Genomic DNA, 18,156 nt, shown 5'->3' with positions numbered 1-18,156 from the left:
CAAGTAAAATCCACTTGTAAACTACATAAAATAGACACCAAAGCAAAGTTATTCTAATGTTTAAAATAATGGATAAATATATATTAAGTAAGTGAAAATAAAAAGGAACCAGAGTCATGAACTTGATATTAGACAGGATAAAATTCAATTCTCCCAAAAGATTAAATGAACCAAAAATATTATAACACAAAACCTAAAGTCCATAATAGAGATAAAGCAAATATAAATACTTATGTAACAGATAACAATAAGTTTTCATTGAGCAAAAATTATAGGTTATAAGAAGATAAACACAGGCAGCTAATATTTTACCTTCAATCTTAATAAAAGTAAATAAACCTTCAACTGATGTATATATGGAATATTTTTAAAAGCTGAAATTGTATTAGGGTATTAAAAAAATTTTAAGAAATCCCAAAAGTAACTGAAATACAATCAGTGTTCTCAGATCCCAAGGCAAAAAGTAGATATTAATAACAAAACAAAAAATTTCCCCATCCAACCTGGAAATTAAACTGTCTATTAAGTAACTCTTGAATGAAAAGGAAAATAAAATGTGAAAGTGCTGATTTTTTAGGAATTAACGATAATTAAAGCAAGATATATCAGAATCTATGGGACATGGCTAAAGCAGTGTTGGGAAAATCATGAGAATCAATTGCCTATATTATAAAGTGAAAATAAATAAACTAAATATTAACTCAAAATGCCAGAGAATGAACTAAAAAGTTAACTGACAGAAATCAGAAGGAAGGACTTAATAAAGCTAAAAAATAAACTTCATTAATTAGAAAGTGAAAAACTAGTAGTACTAATAAAAAATTTAAGGCCAGGCTCGGTGGCTCAGCCTGTAATCCCGCGCCTTTGGGAGACTGAGGTGAATGGATTGCCTGAGCCTGCGGGTTCGAGACCCGCCTGGGCAGCGAGACCTCATCTCTACAATAAATCAAAAAACTAGCCGGGCGTGGTAGCACGCGCCTGTAGTTCCAGCTACTTAGAAGGCTGAGGCGGAAGGATCGCCGGAGCCCAGCAGGTCAAGGCTGTGGTGGCCGGGAATGGCCACTGCACTCCAGTCTGGGCGACAGAGTGAGACTCCAACTGAAAAAAAACAACAAAAAAATTTAAACCAGCTCGTTGGGGGAAAAAAATCAACAAAATAGAGAAATCACTGTCTAATCTAAAACATGAATAAATATACAAAATAAATCACAAGGTGGCAGTAATCATGAAACCGGAAACAAATTTTTTTTAAATAATCAGAAATAATTTGTCCAACTTAATGCAATAAATGGGAAACCCAGAAGAAATGGATAACCTTATCAGAAGATTTGATATGTAAAAACTGAAAGGACAGAAAATCCAGAGAAAACAATTATCACAGAAGAAATAAAGTTTCCAGAGAACTCTCCTATAAGAAATCACCAAGTCCAGATGGTTTCAAAGGAGAAGTCTATCAATGTTAAAAATTTCAAAGATCAAATAATCCTAATGCTACTTAAACTTTCCAGATGATAGAAAAAGAAAACAAAACAAAACCATTTTTGTAATGCATGTGGAAAGCTTGATAAAGACAACACAAAGAAAAAATTTTACACCAAACTTTCTTATGAATTTTGATATGAAAATGACAGTAACATTCACTTCTAATAAAAGCACTGAATAATACAGAAATGCCTAGAAACTTCTGCAAGATAAACATATAGGAATAAGGAAATGGTGTCCACTATGGCTACTATTTTTACAAGACATTAGAGATGTTATTCAATGGCGTTAGACGAAAAAAAATGTTTAGATGCTTGGGATTAGAAAGGAAGAGGTAAAACAGTCTTTATTTGCAGATGCTATGATTGTATACTAGGAAACAACATGGAAATTAATGGAAAAACTAGTCTAAACAATAAGAGAGTTTAGTAAAGTAGTGGTCTACAGCAATAACATGCAAAAATTAATTATGTGCCAACATAAAGACTAACCAGTTAAGAGATATAATAAAAAGAAATCACCCATTTTGCAGAGCAATTTATATAATATATATAAAATATATAACATATATAATATATGTACAAATTGTGTAATATATTACAAATATATGTTTATATAACAATTCTCTATATTTGTATATTACATTTTTTATATATTTATATAAATATATTTATATAAAATAGTTAGATATAAGCTTAAAAATGTGGACAAAATGTGTATAAGGATACTTAAAAATGCTTTTGAAAGACAAAAAAAGATTTAACAAATGAAATGCACACCTTATTTTTGGACAGGAAGACTCAGTATCATAAAGATGCCACTACTCCCTGAGTCAATTTATATTCAACATAATCCAAATAAAATTATCAACAAATTATCTTATGGAGTTAAACAAGTTAGTTCTAAAGATCACATGGAAAAATAAACAAGGAAGATTCACCTGTGAAATTCTGAAAAATAAATGGCAATATCAGGGGAATAGCACAGCCAGAATTAAAATTATTTGGAGCTTCTATAAATAAAGCTATGTGATACCGATTCATAAACATAAACTACTAGCAGATAATTAAAATTTCATAGAAAGACAAGATTATAAAAAAATTTAGTGTGCAACTGAGGACACACCTCAAATCACTTGAGAAATATTGACTTCTTAATAAATGGTATGGGGACAACTGAATAGCCATTTGGAAAAATATGGAAGTCAATCTTTACACTGTGTATCAGGAAAAATTCCAAATGAACCAATGATATAAGAATAAAGCCGGGAGTGGTGGTTCACGCCTGTAATTCTAGCACTTTTTGTGGAGGTGAGAGGATTGCCTGAGCCCAGGGGTTCAAGATCAGCCTGGGCAACTTGGTGACACCTGGGCTCTACTATAAATAAAAAAAATTAGCGTAGTGTAGTGGCACATCCCTATAATTCCAGCTTAGGTGGAAGGTTCACCTGATCAGGTTAAGACTGCGGTAGCTATGAGTGTGCCACTACACTCCAGCCTGAATGACAGAGTGAGACTCAGACTCAAAAAAAAAAAAAAGAATAAAAAGTACCAGAAAAAACATAAGTGAATTTAATGAAAACTTTGGGAAAGAAAATCCTTCCTATGACCCCAAATTAAGAAGCAATAAAATAAAAAATTAATAGATTCTGCTATAAAGCTTAATTTACAAAAATATTTTGCATGGTAAAACCTTTCATAAAAGTTAAAAGGCAAATAAGAAGTTGAGAAAATATATTAGCAATTCATATTGAGAAAGGTACTCTATAACATATAACATATATAGAGATCCTTAAAATTGAATTAAAAAGAAAAGCGTATACAAAAATGACTGCTTGATCAAAGAAATAAGACCTAGTTAGACTGATCAGTAGGGTGACTATAGTTTCAGATAATCTATTATCCATTTCAAAATAGCTAGAAGAGAAGAATTTGAAGGGTTCTAGAATTTAAAAAGACATAGTTAAGGTGAGGGATATCCCAAGTATAGTGACTTGATCTGTACAAATTACATGAATGCATTGTTATTACATGTACCTGAAATTATGTAATCTATTATCCATTAACCAAAAAATAAAAATAAAAAACCAAAAATGATATGCAGTTCACAGAAGACTAAATAAAAAGGCCCTTAAGCATAAATAAGATGCTCAGTTTCATTCATAAATAAAACAAAATATAATTAAAACCATACTGAGATACTTCTTACCTATAAGATTGGCAAAAATCCAAAAGTTTGACAACATACTCTGTTGGAGAGGCTGTGAAGAAACAGGCTCTCTTATACATTGCTGGTGGAAAAGCACAATGACACAGTATCATTGGTGGTAAATGTTCCAATATCTAGCAAATTATTATATATATATAATAATATATAAGTATATAATAACAAAACTTTCAACCCAGTAATCCCACTTCTAGGAATCTATTACACAGATAGACAGAGAAAAATACAAATTACTTATTTATAAAGCTCTTTATTGTGTTCTTTTCTTCTTCTTCTTTTTTGATTATAGCATAGGATAGAAAAGAGTCTAGATACCTATGGATAGGAGACTGGTTGAATAAACTATGGTGTAGTCACACAATGGAATACAAAAAAAAATCATGAAAAGGAGTAAGGAGAATCTTTATACAACTACATGTAGTAATTTCCAAAGCAATATGCAGAATATTATATATAATATGTTGCTTATATGTACAGGGTGAGGATGTGACTACATACACACACACATATTTATATCCAACCTTCTTCCAATCTTAAATTTGTCCTTATAGGTTTATCAGGGGGCATCCAGTGGATGGGCCAGTCTTGAACATCAGATTTTTTGACTAAACTAGTCTATATAATTTTGACTTTGGGAATAATTGTTTACATTTTCAAAAGAATTAAATTAAAAAATATAAAAACAGAAGTCAAGTTGAAATGAGTGATTCTTCTTCTCTATCAAGTCAGTGACATAAGCACAGAGAGAAGGGTTATTTTCAAGAGTCTGTAAGATACAATGTTTTGACTTTCCATTTTTAGTAGAATATGGTTGAAAGATATTACACTGAAATCCTCAGCTACATTCAAAGTTCTAATTGTTAGTATAAAGACCGGTATTATTATTTTAAAACAATTTGTATATAATGTAAGATAAATAGTTATATTAATATTATTAGAAAATAAGATTTGAATTGGAAATTATCAGTATAAAATACAATTTTTTTTCCAAAAAGTGTTTACATTCTAATCTTATCCATTGGAAAGGTCTAGAAGCAATGGACTGGGAAGATATTGGTCCAAGGATACAAAATTTCAGTTAGGAGAAATAGATTGAAGAGTTCTATTGTACAACATGATGACTATAGTTAATAACAATGTATTATATTCTTGAGGTTCCCTAAGAGAGTAAATTTTAAGTGTTTTCACCAAAAGAAATGATAAATAGGTGAAGTAACACATATGTTCATTAGCTTAATTTAGTCATTCCACAAAATGTACGTATCTCAAAAGATCATGTTGTATACTCTAAATATAAACAAATTTTATTTTTCAATTAAAAATAATTTTTTAAAGTAGTGAACACACCAATTGCCAAGATTGAGTTCTAAATACCAATTTCTCTGAAACAAATGAATGCACCTTGAAGAACTGGTTGGTTCCAGCTCTGGGCAGGAAATTTACAATACAAGTCTGAGACATGCTGTGCTATACAGCAAGAAGGCACCAAAGACTAATGGCTTATATCAAAATGACACCAAAATCCAAATTAAGACATTTGCAGTAGGTAAATAGATGGAACAAGTTGAACATCAAGAGAGGATAATATGTTGATTGGTACACATTGAACATACAAAAATCCAAGAAATCAAAATGCCACTGAAAAATTCTTATTGGACACCATTGGATGAAACTAGAACACAGGTTCTTTACTTTGACAATGGTTAATTCAAAGAGAAGAATTAAACATGAATCTCTCTATTCCTTTATAAATTATATTTCAGAGAAACTGAAGTACCCTAGTTGAGAAAAGAAAAAAAATTTTTTTACAAAGGAATTAACAACTAATAAATGTGGATGAAAGAATAGAATTCTGAAACTCCTAATAAAACAATCAGGCAGAGGGTAATGAATAAAATTATTAGATTACAAAGTTGCTGAGGGCTGTCACCTTTGAGCAATCTTAGCATTGTTAAATGTGAGTCAACCAGATGCTGGGATACTCTGTGAAGTATACAGGTCCACCTCTGAAAAATTCTTACCATAAAAGGGTTGAAACTAAATTTAATCAAGCCTCTAAGGCAAGGGTAGGTGAACTTTTTCTGAAAAGGGACTGATAATTAATATTTTAAACTCTGCAGGCTCATATTGTTGCAACTATTCAATTTGCCATTATAGTAAGAAAACAGCAGTAGATACTACGTAAATGAATAAATATGTTTCAGCAAAATTTTATTTACAAAAATATAATGGAACCTTATTTGGCAAGCAGGCTAGAGTCTGCCAATCCCTGCGGCAGGGCCAACTTCTTGTTACATAAACAATGGGGATAGAGGAACAAGTCAAATGACACCACAAGAAAACATTAGGTCTATTCAGACAGCTACCAGACAACAGACCCAGTGTCCACAGAAGTTAGGGAAAATAAATTAAGAGAAAAGTGTTATCAGTTCAATAAACTGAGAGATGTTAGCAACCAACCCTAAACATGGAAGTTGTTTGGACTATGAGTTGAAAAAAATCAACTATAAACAGATACTTTTGACATAGTCAAGAACTGGGGTTTAGATGATACTAAGGAATTATTGCAAGTTTATTTGTATGATAATGGCATTGTGGCTATAAAGGAACTTAGAAACTTTTTGGGGAATGTATATTGATGCATGATATGTAGCATTTGTCTTTAAAATATTTTTGTCAAAAAATAAATAACCAAGAGAAATAAGATGAATGAATTAAGCAACTGGACAAAATTTTAATAACTTGTGAATTTGGGTTATGGGCAGATGAGCATTTGTACTATGCTTTCATTTTTCCAGGTAGAAAAATTTAAACTTTTTGGTTTAAAAAGTTCTGGTTGACACTGCTGCTATCGAGACTAGAGCTGGGTGCTGTGGCTCACACCTAAAATCTCAGAACTTTGGGAGGCTAAGATGGGAAGATCACTTGAACCCAGGAGTTTGAGACCAACCTGGGCAACACAGCAAGACCTCAACTCTATTATACATACATACATACATACATACATACATACATACATACATACATACATACACACATACAAATTAAGCCTTGTTAAAAAAAAAAAAAAAACCCAGCTAGAGACCCACTGATTCCCTCACTGCCAAACATCTCAAAGAGCTGGTTTTTAGTTCCTTTCTCTAATATTTCTTGCCCATTTTATTTCATATATCATACTTACATTTAATCAATTATGCCTTGTTATTTTCCTCCTCTCTCTTTATTATAAATTCTCCCTTTCCTAATATCTGAGCTTCCAAACAGTGAGCATCTAATGAACAAGTCTTCAGTCTCTTTCTTCTTCCTACCTCCCACCTCTCTGGCATTTGGCCCAAATCACCACCCATTTTCTTTTTAAAGACACCAATCTCTGCTGGGCTCAGTGGCTCAGCCTGTAATCCCAGCACTTTGGGAGGCTGAGGTAAGTGGCTTGCCTGAGCCCGCGGGTTCGAGACCAGCCCCAGCAACCTGGCGAGGCCTGTCTCTACAATAAATCAAAAAGTTAGCTGGGAGTGGTGGCGCATGCCTGTAGTTCCAACTAACTGGAAGGCTGAGGCTGAAGGATCGCCAGAGCCCAGCAGGTTGATGCTGAGGTGGCCATGAGTATGCCACTGCACTCCAGCCTGGGCAATGGAGTGAACTCCAACCCCCCCCCCAAAAGACACCAATCTCTTGGAACCAGAGACTTCCTACTTCTACTTCTAATTTTGCCTTAACCCCAGACTGGAACTTTTTTCTACAGAGAACCTCAAAAAGTCAGTCTTTTAAGAGATCTTTCCTCAGTTCTTGGACTTCTCTCCATTTTCTCTTCTAGTCATCACATTCATTCCATAATTTTAACTATGGAGGTGACTCCCGAATCTTTTATCTTCAACTCTCTGATCTCTCTCCTGAGCTCCAGATTTCTACTGGGCATAACCTTCAGGCTATACTCTTGCACTTTATTTCCAACACATGTAAGGAAAAACTCCTCAGATTTCCCCAACATCTACTCTTTCACCTGCCTTCTTAATCTCTATCAATAGTACGACCATTCCTTCAATCGTCCACAAATCTGGAAATCTTCCTTTCTGCACCCACTTTGAATGAAACATTCTTCGGACTCTGCTCTCCTAGGGGGCTGACACGGCTCGATCCACAGGTTCAACCACACAAAGCAGTCATACTTGTCTTTACTACCCTTGGAGATACATAACCCTTCTCTTTCTATGTGAAAACCTAGTTTCCAGAGTGCCTGGGTGTACTAAGCATGCAGTGAGCAGCCTTCCTGTATCATCTTGTCATGTTAGGTGCATCCTCGTTTCCAATGATAAAGTCACAATGGATCTTGGAATCAGTGACAATGAAGAGTGGTAAATACATAAGCAGATTAATGAATTGATTCTCTGCTGTGGTATAAAATTAAAGAAAAAAATGACGGTGCTTTTTATATCTCCTTTCTATTTGATAAAATGAAAACACAGAGAGAGTAACAATAAGAATATTAAATGACTTAATAAATGTCTGTTAAAGCATCAAAAGAGAAACTTCATCCTACTTCTTCATATTAGGAGCCTACCAGGAGAAGTCAGTAATACCAGAATGGATATTAAGACTTCATTATAGACTATTAAGGGCATGTACCATGACACTAATAATAAAAGCAATTTCAACTTTTAACAGAAAATGGCAATACACATAATAACTCCACTTACTTTGAAGCCAGACCTCTATCCACTCATAAAATCAAGAATTGTCATAGGAGAATATTCAAGCAGTACTAACATTTTGGCACAGGTAATAATTCAAAGATGTATAAATTTGGCTCATCTACCTTGATAAATCTCTACCCACATCCTCTGCTCCCCTCCTGTCAGCTCAAAAGGACCAACATACAGAATGATCTTGCTTTTAGAGTCATATATATTAGAGTATACTTTTAGGAAGGATAAATGTATAATGAGTGTAGTTATCTAAATACTCGGCATGGAAATGTCAAGAATGAATAAGTATGCAAACACAAATGTAAACCAGGAGCTGGTTTTCACTCAGAGTCCATAGCCATTAGAAAGACCAAGGGGAAGATACACTGGACATAAATAAGGAAGAATGAGGGCCTGCTTAAAGTGTTCTGCTTTTGAGTACATTCGTTTGTATACCAACATCACTCTACCACTCAACAACAAATTCACTGAGAGTAGGCCTGCCTCTTACATATTCAGAACCCTAGGGAGATGCTGGTTCTCAAAAAATGCCTATTGAAGGCAGGGAACCTGGTATTGGTACAAGAACGGGTGTATAGACCAATGGAACAGAATGGAGATTCTAGAAGCAAAGCCTCAATTCCTAAACCAACTCACCTTTGACAAAGCCTCCAACAACAATCACTGGGGAGAGGAGAAACTATTCAGTAAATGGTACTGGGAAAACTGGCTGATCACATGCAGAAGATTGAAACAGGACCCCTACCTATCACCATACACAAAAATTAACTCCAAATGGATCAAAGACCTAAACGTAAAACCTCAAACTATAAGAATCTTAGAAAACACAGGAGACACCCTTATGGAAATTGGAACTGGCAACCAATTTCTATTCAGAATCCTAAATGCCCAAACCTTAAGAAATAAAATAGACAAGTGGGACCTCATCAAACTAACAAGCTTCTGCAAAGCAAAAGAAGCTATCAAGAGAGCAGGGAGACAACCCACAGAATGGGAAAAAATATTTGCCAACTGTATATCTGACAAAGGCCTAACATCTAGCATCTACAAGAAACTCAAACACGCCGAAAGGAAAAAAACAAACAGCCCTTTAAAAAGTGGGCAAAAGACATGAATAGACACTTCTCAAAAGAATATATCTGGGAAGCCAACAGACACATGAAAACATGCTCAGCTTCACTCATTATCAGAGAAATGCAAATCAAAACCACACTGAGATACCACCTAACCCCAGTAAGAATGGCCATCATTACTAAAACAAACAACAACAGATGCTGGCAAAAATACAGAGAAATAGGAACACTTCTACACTGTTGGTGGGAATGCAAACTAGTACAACCTCTTTGGAAGACAGTGTGGTGATATCTGAAAGAACTAGCAATTGACCTTCCATATGACCCAGCAATTCCCCTATCGGGAATATACTCAGAGGAACTCAAATCATTCTACAAAAAAGATACCTGCACACGTATATTTGTTGCAGTTCTATTCACAACAGCAAAAACATGGAACCAACTATGTTGCCCATCGAAGCTGGACTGGATTTTAAAAATGTGGTACATATACACAATGGAATATTATGCAGCCATAAAGTAGGACAAGCATATGGACTTCGCAGCAACTTGGATGGATTTAGAGTCGATTATACTCAGTGATCTATCACAGAAACAAAGAACAGAGTACCGTATGTTTTCACTCATAAGCAGACCTTGAATAATTATAATACTATAAGAAAGAGATTGGCAGTAGTAGGAAACTGTCGGGGGATGGATGTGGGATTGGTAGTTGAAGGGAACTGCTAGAGGAGGGAGGGCATGCCTCATTGACCCTTGTTGATTATGCAAGGGTACCTGCATAATCAACGTTTGTATACCTAGCCCTGAATTCTACCCCACATCTTTATAATAATAATAATTTGAAAAGTGGCCATCTCCCCTTACAGTTGTATTTTAACAGCACTCATTAAAACAAATGAGGCTTATCTCGATGTCAACACAGAGAGATAGCTGTAATAAAAGCAGATATGAGAGTGGAATCACTTGATTGTCCCTGCATAGTGTGGGTAACCTATAATGTTAGCATATTTTAAAATTAAACTGTTAAAATATTATTTTGATTATGCTTTAATCAATTCAGTTAATAATAAATGTCAAAAAAAATAATGTGGTGTGTAAAAATGTAAGAAAAGTCAAATTAACCTCCTACACAGGATTAATTCTTTGGCTGGGATTATGCCTTTTCCTCTGGAGTAACTTCATATTAAGAGGATTGTTACTGCTTACATGCTTAATTCCCTTAAGAATTTAGACTTCTAGCTTAGTAAGTTTTATAATATAGCGTGGCTTAATTGCTTTTGTTTTTAAGGAAAAGCCTTGGCTCGAATATTTTGCTTTTGACCTTTTCCCAATAGAATCTTTTCAAGCACTTTTATGATTGATGGTCTTGTTGATCAAATTGATTTTTCCCAAAATTCCAATATGTCTGTTTGTGTATACATGCTTAACATCTTTATTGAGATATAGTTCATATATCACATAATTGAACCATTTAAAGAGTATCATTAGTTTCTAGCCCAACAGATATTTTTATTCATCTTCAATCAGAAGTGGCAATAATAATGACAGTTTGACTCATTTCTCCCTTCTTTTGGCCTCAGTTTTTCTCCTTTACAGTTTACAATTTCATATTCCCAGGACTTGTCAGGGCACTACACCAAAGACTTTTCAGAATTAATCAATTGGCACTAGCTGCTGAGTAATTAAGGGCTCAGACCTGGGAAGAATCAATAAATCTGGGGTCAGAATATAAACTAACAAAACTCTTTCCTACCTATGTTCTCACACATTGAATGAAATATAGATTAGAAGATAAACCATAACAGGGTCCCACATATTAAAGAAGTTAAATAAGTATTAGGATCCTTTCTTTTCTTTTTTCACTCAATTCCATAAGATGGAATGAAAAAAGGTGATGAGCAAATCTCTTGAGATAGGAATGGAGAAAGAGGCAACGGCCAAAGTCCCTAGGGCCCAGGCTCCTGGAAAGTGAGAGTAAGAATTCCGCAAATCTGATGGTGTTCCTGAAACTTTCCTGCCCGGGGCTGACTGTGATGTCCGTCTCCAACCCCTAAACCTGCGCTCCAGCTACTACAATGTGTGGGGTTTCCCCTGAGAATAGCACACATTTACCAGAAGGAAGAACTCTGAAAAGGAAACATAAAGGAAGATCCTGCTCTTCATTACCCCAAAACACATGTAGGTGAGTTATAATCTGAAGTGACCAACTCAACTTATTTCAGAACTTTTTTTTATTCTTCCAAGTAAAAATTCTGCAAAAAATTTACCTGAAGTTTTACATGAAAAAAAAAATTATCCAATAAATGTATTGCAGGAAGTATTTTTGCATGTTTTATCCTCAAATATTTATAATAAACAACCTAAAATGAAAATGTTCTTGTTTCTATAAAATGACCTTTTTTTAAAATTTAAAATGAATTTACTGTTGGAAAACAGACTACTATTTAGTAGCAGTGGCAAATGTTCTTTTTGGTGCAGCAACCTGTTTTTCTCTTAAGGAAGAGAACTTATTCCTATTTTGTACCTACAAGTAAAAGAACTTTCTGTTGTCCCGTACTATTTCCTGCAGGCAGAGCCTCCTGATGGGGGAGCGATGGAAAGAGCCAGAGCAACAACTCTCTGGCCAAAGGCTTAGTAGAGGGAATATTCTGTTTGTCAAAATGGTCCCTGCTTTTCAAATGGATGAATAGTTTTTTTTTTTGAGAGTGAACAGGAGTCAAACGAGAGTGCTTTGGCTTCACTGAGAAATCCGCAAATATTTCTCTGAATTTGTTAGCATGGATGGCTCCAGCAAAACAAAATTAGACAGTCCCTGGGAATCTGGATAGTCTTACAGGACAGGCAATTTACATGGCTTCCTCTAACAACGTTTTGCTTCTGCAGAAGCAAAGAGACCCCACAAGGAACAATGATATGATGAACCCTTTTGCTCCTGTTTTCAGGCTCTGTTTTTCCAGTATGAGCACTCAAGCAGGACTAAGTGAAGAGGTACATTCCTAGTAGACACAGAGGACATATTTTGTGTTTTCTAGTGCCAAAACACACCAAAGAATTAGGTGCTAGAATGGAAAAACAAGTTTTCTCCATTTCCTGATTACTTTCACAGGCGTTCTTAATATCTTTAGCTTTCCTGTTGTAAAATACACACACACACACACACATCCCAAGAGTAATTACTGGGTTCTTTATTTATACCTTATAATAACCTTTATTTCTTGGTTTTCACAGGAAGAAATGACTGCATTAAGTGCTTGGAACTCACTGCTGCAGGACACAGGGAAGACCTGGAAACTGTGGGTAGGCCAAGCATGGCAAGGATAAGATTAGCCTACAAACATGTGACTACCAGGAAAGTTACTAACTACCAGAATCAAGATATCATGAGTTGTCATCAGGGAGTAAATCAAGTAATAATTCTTTTAAATAGACACAAGATAGGAAATATGCCCTCTGCTCACAAATGTGGGATGGCAACCCAGCAGGTTTTACATTCCTATAATCATCAAATCCCATTTGCCAATACTAACATTTGAGTAATTACAAGGTTAAGACAAGGGTAAATGCTACCTCCTGATGGCCTTGTAGACACAAATGCCTGAATTTGCAAAGAAGAGTTGAGAGAACAGGACATCACCATAATCAACTACAGATGAAAACTAGTCTCCAGAGAGAGTAACATCAGCAACCCAAGTTACAGAGCTACTTGTGACTTGCGGCTTTATTTTTTTCCCTATTTCTTTACAAATGAAATTATCCAATGGGGGTGGTTAATCTTCCAGAGGTAGTGTCATAGAGCCTGAGACAAAAGAAAAACGATGAAACTGACATCATCTTCTGCCTATCAGCTCTCACTGCTTTGAAACTTATGAATATCTACATTTTGTAACTAAAAATATTTACTATGTACAATGTGATGGGACAGGAGCAATGGGAAGATCAAAGTGACGTGCTAATCAGAGAGCTCAATTTTATCACAGGGTTGGGAGCCTGTAAGGTAAAAACATAAATAGTGTTCTCAGATGTCACTCAAAAACTATCTTCCACATGTATAAAATTTCAAATGGGCTGCTAGTCACAATATACTTTTTACTGTCATACATCTATCAATGTCATTAAAAGCAGTTATCCTCAAACAGCAAAAGGATAATTTAATGATACTGAAATTTAATAACATAAAGGCATATGTTAATTAGAAAAGTAGAAATTTTTTTACATTTATAGTAGAGATTTAGATTTGAGATTTTTTTAATTTATAGATTGTATTTTTTTATATTTTATATTATTTATAAATATATTTATATTTAAATATAAATGTATATTTTTATGCACTTTCTAATCATTAACATGTAGCTTTCTTGTCATTAACATGTACCTAGAGAATTCTCACATATAGTGACACCTTAAGGAATTTATTTCATAAGGCGTCTGTTTAAGGGAAAGATAAGATTCTTTGCTTGTCCCCATTTGGAATTTAAACGTTGCACAGCAGTTTGGTGGAGTATAAGAAGCAGTATAAATACAAGCCAAATGCATTTAGACGTTAAGAAAATCCAAAGCCCACAAATATTAATTTTGACAAAGTTTTTCAAAAAATAAGCCAGGAATTGATGAGCAGCAATGAAAAAGAAGTGAGTTGGATGACAGTCATAGCTGAAATGACTATCAGAAAATGTGGCTTCTCATTCTGATTCTGCCAGTTCTACCTGGGTGACCTTGGCCTGTGCAATTAACAGGCATTTATTGGGTATCATAGAAGACTTTGTACACTGGAGATGACACAAAGATGGACAAAATCTGGTTCTTGATTACGAGAAGTTTATGAGCTAGTAGAAAAGATAAGACATCTGATCATAACTAACACAGGGCAGAATGATATAAGTACAAGTCAAACAAAGTGAGAACAAAGGAAAGGCGACTTTCTGTCTGAGGAACAGAGAGTTTGAAGGAATGTTTTATAGAAGAGGGGCATCTAAAATGAGCCTTAAAGAATGGACAAGATTCTGATAAGGAACTCTAACGGTAGAGGCCCTTTCAGAAGCAGGGAGAGAGAAACATGAATATGTGAAGTTCTGTGAACTGCTCCCAGACCAAACTCAGCTGCCAGGTGTTTTTAGTCTGGACAAGAGCTCACCAGGTGACCTAAGCACCGGCGCTCCCTTTTGCACTCTCACCCACCAGCCTTCTTCATTTACATCTTCTGAGTGGCTCTGCAGATACTTGTGTTTGTGATACTTGTAATAGAGATTCATAATTATCAAGATAAGAAGTCTACAAAGTACTTTCTCTAAATAATTGGGAGAGCCAATGAAAGGTGCCTCGGAAAGCATCATGATCACAGCTGTGCCTTAGAAAGTCCTCTCTGTGGAAGATGGGCCCAGAAAAGGAGAGGTGGGGCTGAGGAAGACAGTCAGGGTGAAGGGACAAGGAATTCGGGTGAGAGACAGCCAGGATGTGTGTCCACACAGGAAAATGGGAAAAAGGGGAAGGTCTAGATTCAGAAACAATTCAGAGATGACTTGATGAGGGAGGGAGGAGGTGGAATCTCCTGGTGAGGGAGGAGGTGGAATCTGTGAGCAATTTAAACTTTATAGTTTCAGTATCTCAGTGAATGTTGGTGTCACTAAGACAGAAAGGAAGAGAAAAGGAACAGATTTGATAAAGAAGATAGGTGTTCAGTTTGGAATATGGTACCAGGGATAATTTGACCTGCCCCTAACCACCGCCACACACAGAAAACTGAAATGTCTAGAGACGCTGTTGTCATAACTTGGGGGTGGGGAGGGGAATTGCTACTGGCATCTAGCAAGTAAAGTCCAGGGATGCTACTAAATATCCTAAAATGCATGGGACAGCCCCCTCCCAAAAAAGATCTGACCTTAAATGACCACAGTGCAGAGGATGAGAAATCCTGATCTAGAGAGAATAGAAACTTCCAACCTGGAGTTTTCGAGACAGAGTTAGGAACTTTCAGTCACCCATATCTCTGTGAGAGATACGAAAGATTAGTCACAGTGGGAATGTATAGAAAGGAAAGAGAAGCAGGTAGCTGATAAAATCTTAGGCAATATAATCTCATTAGCTGAGGTAATATCAAAAACTCTTATATTAAAAATGCAATGATTTGATGACTCTTCTTAGAAAATGTGTATTTAGGAAGATGAATGTGAATACCATACATTCAACGTATCAAAACATCACTATGTATCCTGTGAATATGTACAATTATTATTTGTCAATTTAAAGAAACACGATTTAATTACAAAAAAGAAGACAGATACAGATGAGGATAACAATCATGATGCAGATGAGCTCTGTTACGAACATCCAAAAACCGAAGTGCAGAAGACACATTCCAGTTAGGAACAAGAAAATATTTTATGGGATCTAAGATTTTCATCTGCCAACTTGATACAATTTGATCACAAAACCACATCACTGTAAGACAATAAGAGTTTGGTTTTTTTTAAGAGACAGAGGAAAAGAAAAAAGGAAGAAAGAAAAGGAAAACAGAAGAGAAATGAGATATAAAGGAAAACAATGACAATACAAGGAAAATAATGAATGGAAAGGAAAAGAAAGCTGTGAAGACATCCTCTAAAAGGCAAACAGAAGACATTGTGAGTGCATTGTAAGGAACAAAACTAGTGGTCATTCTCAATAATTTTGTGAAACTGTGATACTGAAATATATTCCACAGACAGCAAATTCTGCTTCTTTAACAGCTCTATCACTGTTTTTCAAAATTATATTAGCACAAAATGACAAAACAATAAGCAATACCTGGTACAGTTCTTCAGCACTTAAATAAATTTTGTTGTAACTCTGCATGGGGGGCTTGACAGGTGCAGGGAGTTAGTGTTGCGCTCCGAAACAGAGGACCATGCAGAGATGCATTGTGGGCAACCTGGCAGCCTTGGACTTCTGGGCATATAGGCAAAATTACATTTGAATGAAACAATAAGATTATCCTCTCCCATTCAAACACAGAAAGCTATCTTAGCAAACCAAAGGAAGCATCACTGGACAGGGAAGAGTGGGAAGACCATGTGCCCAGGACCGGAGGCAATAAAGCATGCCAGAACCAGAAAGATCCAAAATTCAAATCTTGGCTCCACCATTAGCTAGCTGTCTGTCTTTTTGCAAGCAGCAGGATGTCTCTGAGACTTAGCTTCCTTTCTAGTGAAACATGGATGACAAAATTTCTGCCTCCTAGGAGTGCTGTGATGGTTAAATGTAACAAAGAATGTGAAGTGTTCAGTATAGCAAGGTGTGCAGGGTGGGGAGTCCATCTGTGGAAGCTGCTATTAAATAATGTCTTAATTCTATTACTCTAAGCAATGACTGAAAAAGAAAAAAAAATAATAGGACCCACATTCCAAAACAAAGCAAAACAAAAAAAACCAAGTGCAATATGTTAAAGAAGGTAAAAATTGGAAACTAAAATGAAGTCATAGAACTGGAAGTGGTCTTTAGAACTCTCTGGTCAAATTTCCTCATTTTACTAATGGGAGAATTAGAGAAGCAAATGTGGTCTGAATGTACGATGACCAAAAAAACCTTTTAATTAAAGGGAGCTTATCATCATTTTCTATATAAAAAAAGTTGAAGGTGGAATTAGAAAATTACATTTCGTGTGTGTGTGTATGTGTGTGCATCAGAAATAACAATTCCTCAGAAGAAATGTCTAGCAGAAAGGTATTCTTAGCTTTCTGTGAACTTGACTAGGCTGCAACTAGTCATCATCCCAGTGCACCCAGTGGTAAAGGAAACATACCTAATCTCTGAAGCTTCACAGGGTACTGGATACAATAGCTTCATGAATAAACTGGTGTTTATAAAGGATGTACTTCTCCCAAGGTATAGCCAGGTCACTCACCTGTCCAAGAGCAAGTTAGGAGCAAACAGGAGCTTCCCTGGGTGTTCCATGGAGCGCCAGACCAGACCAATCATCAGGATCTCTAGCCAGGCACATTCCAGAAGGTGGACCTGATCATGGAGGGTCAAATCCACAAAGCCTGAAACAAGACAAGAAAGGCCCACTGACTTTAAATGAAAAGTATTCATTGCTGATGAAATTAATGCAACCAGGGATTTGAACCAGCAAGGTCTGTTGTCTAGTAGACAGAGTCAGGTGTAATAGAAACATACTTTATAAGGAAATCAAGTAACTCTTTTTAAAACCTAATTATATTAATAAATTTCAATGTGGCAATAAGTTTCTTAGTGTCTTACTGTCACATTTTCAGAAATATACCAACTTATGTAACCCACTAAGCCTTCTATAAAGTTCTGTACTGAGTGTTAAGACTTGCATGCTAGCCAGGCTCAGTGGCTCAGCCTATAATCCCATGCCTTGGGAGGCTGAGGTGAGTGGATTGCCTGAGCCCGCAGGTTCAAGACCCGCCTGGGCAACTTGGTGAGACCTCATCTCTACAATAAATTAAAAAATCAGCCAGGCGTGGTAGCAAATACCTGTAATTCTGGCTACTCAGAAGGCTGAGGCAGAAGAATCGCCGGAGCCCAGCAGGTAGAGGCTGTAGTGCCGGGAGCGGCCACTGCACTCCAGTTAGGTGACAGAGTGAGACTCCAACTCAAAAAAAAAAAAAAAGAAAACTTGCAATCTTTCTACTTAGATCTAACAGTCCCATGTGAGTGTAATTCATTTCTGT

The 18,156-nt window shown here is 35.8% G+C and overlaps 1 protein-coding gene across 2 annotated transcripts in view; it reads right to left on the bottom strand.

Annotated features, from left to right (window-relative positions):
• ESR1 (estrogen receptor 1) overlaps positions 1-18,156 on the bottom strand; it is a 368,696-nt gene that overhangs the window by 56,593 nt on the left and 293,947 nt on the right. For both annotated transcript variants that reach the window (XM_021716020.1, XM_021716021.1), the window contains one exon: positions 17,364-17,502. In XM_021716020.1, coding sequence (XP_021571695.1) covers positions 17,364-17,502 — 139 coding nt within the window. The remainder of the gene's footprint in view (positions 1-17,363; positions 17,503-18,156) is intronic.

The sequence above is a fragment of the Carlito syrichta genome, unplaced genomic scaffold, assembly GCF_000164805.1.
Source record: "Carlito syrichta isolate Samal-C Ts95f unplaced genomic scaffold, Tarsius_syrichta-2.0.1 Scaffold308114, whole genome shotgun sequence".
Lineage (NCBI taxonomy): Eukaryota > Metazoa > Chordata > Mammalia > Primates > Tarsiidae > Carlito > Carlito syrichta.
Note: the sequence above shows the minus strand (reverse complement) of the source record. Positions and strands in the feature narration are given on the sequence as shown.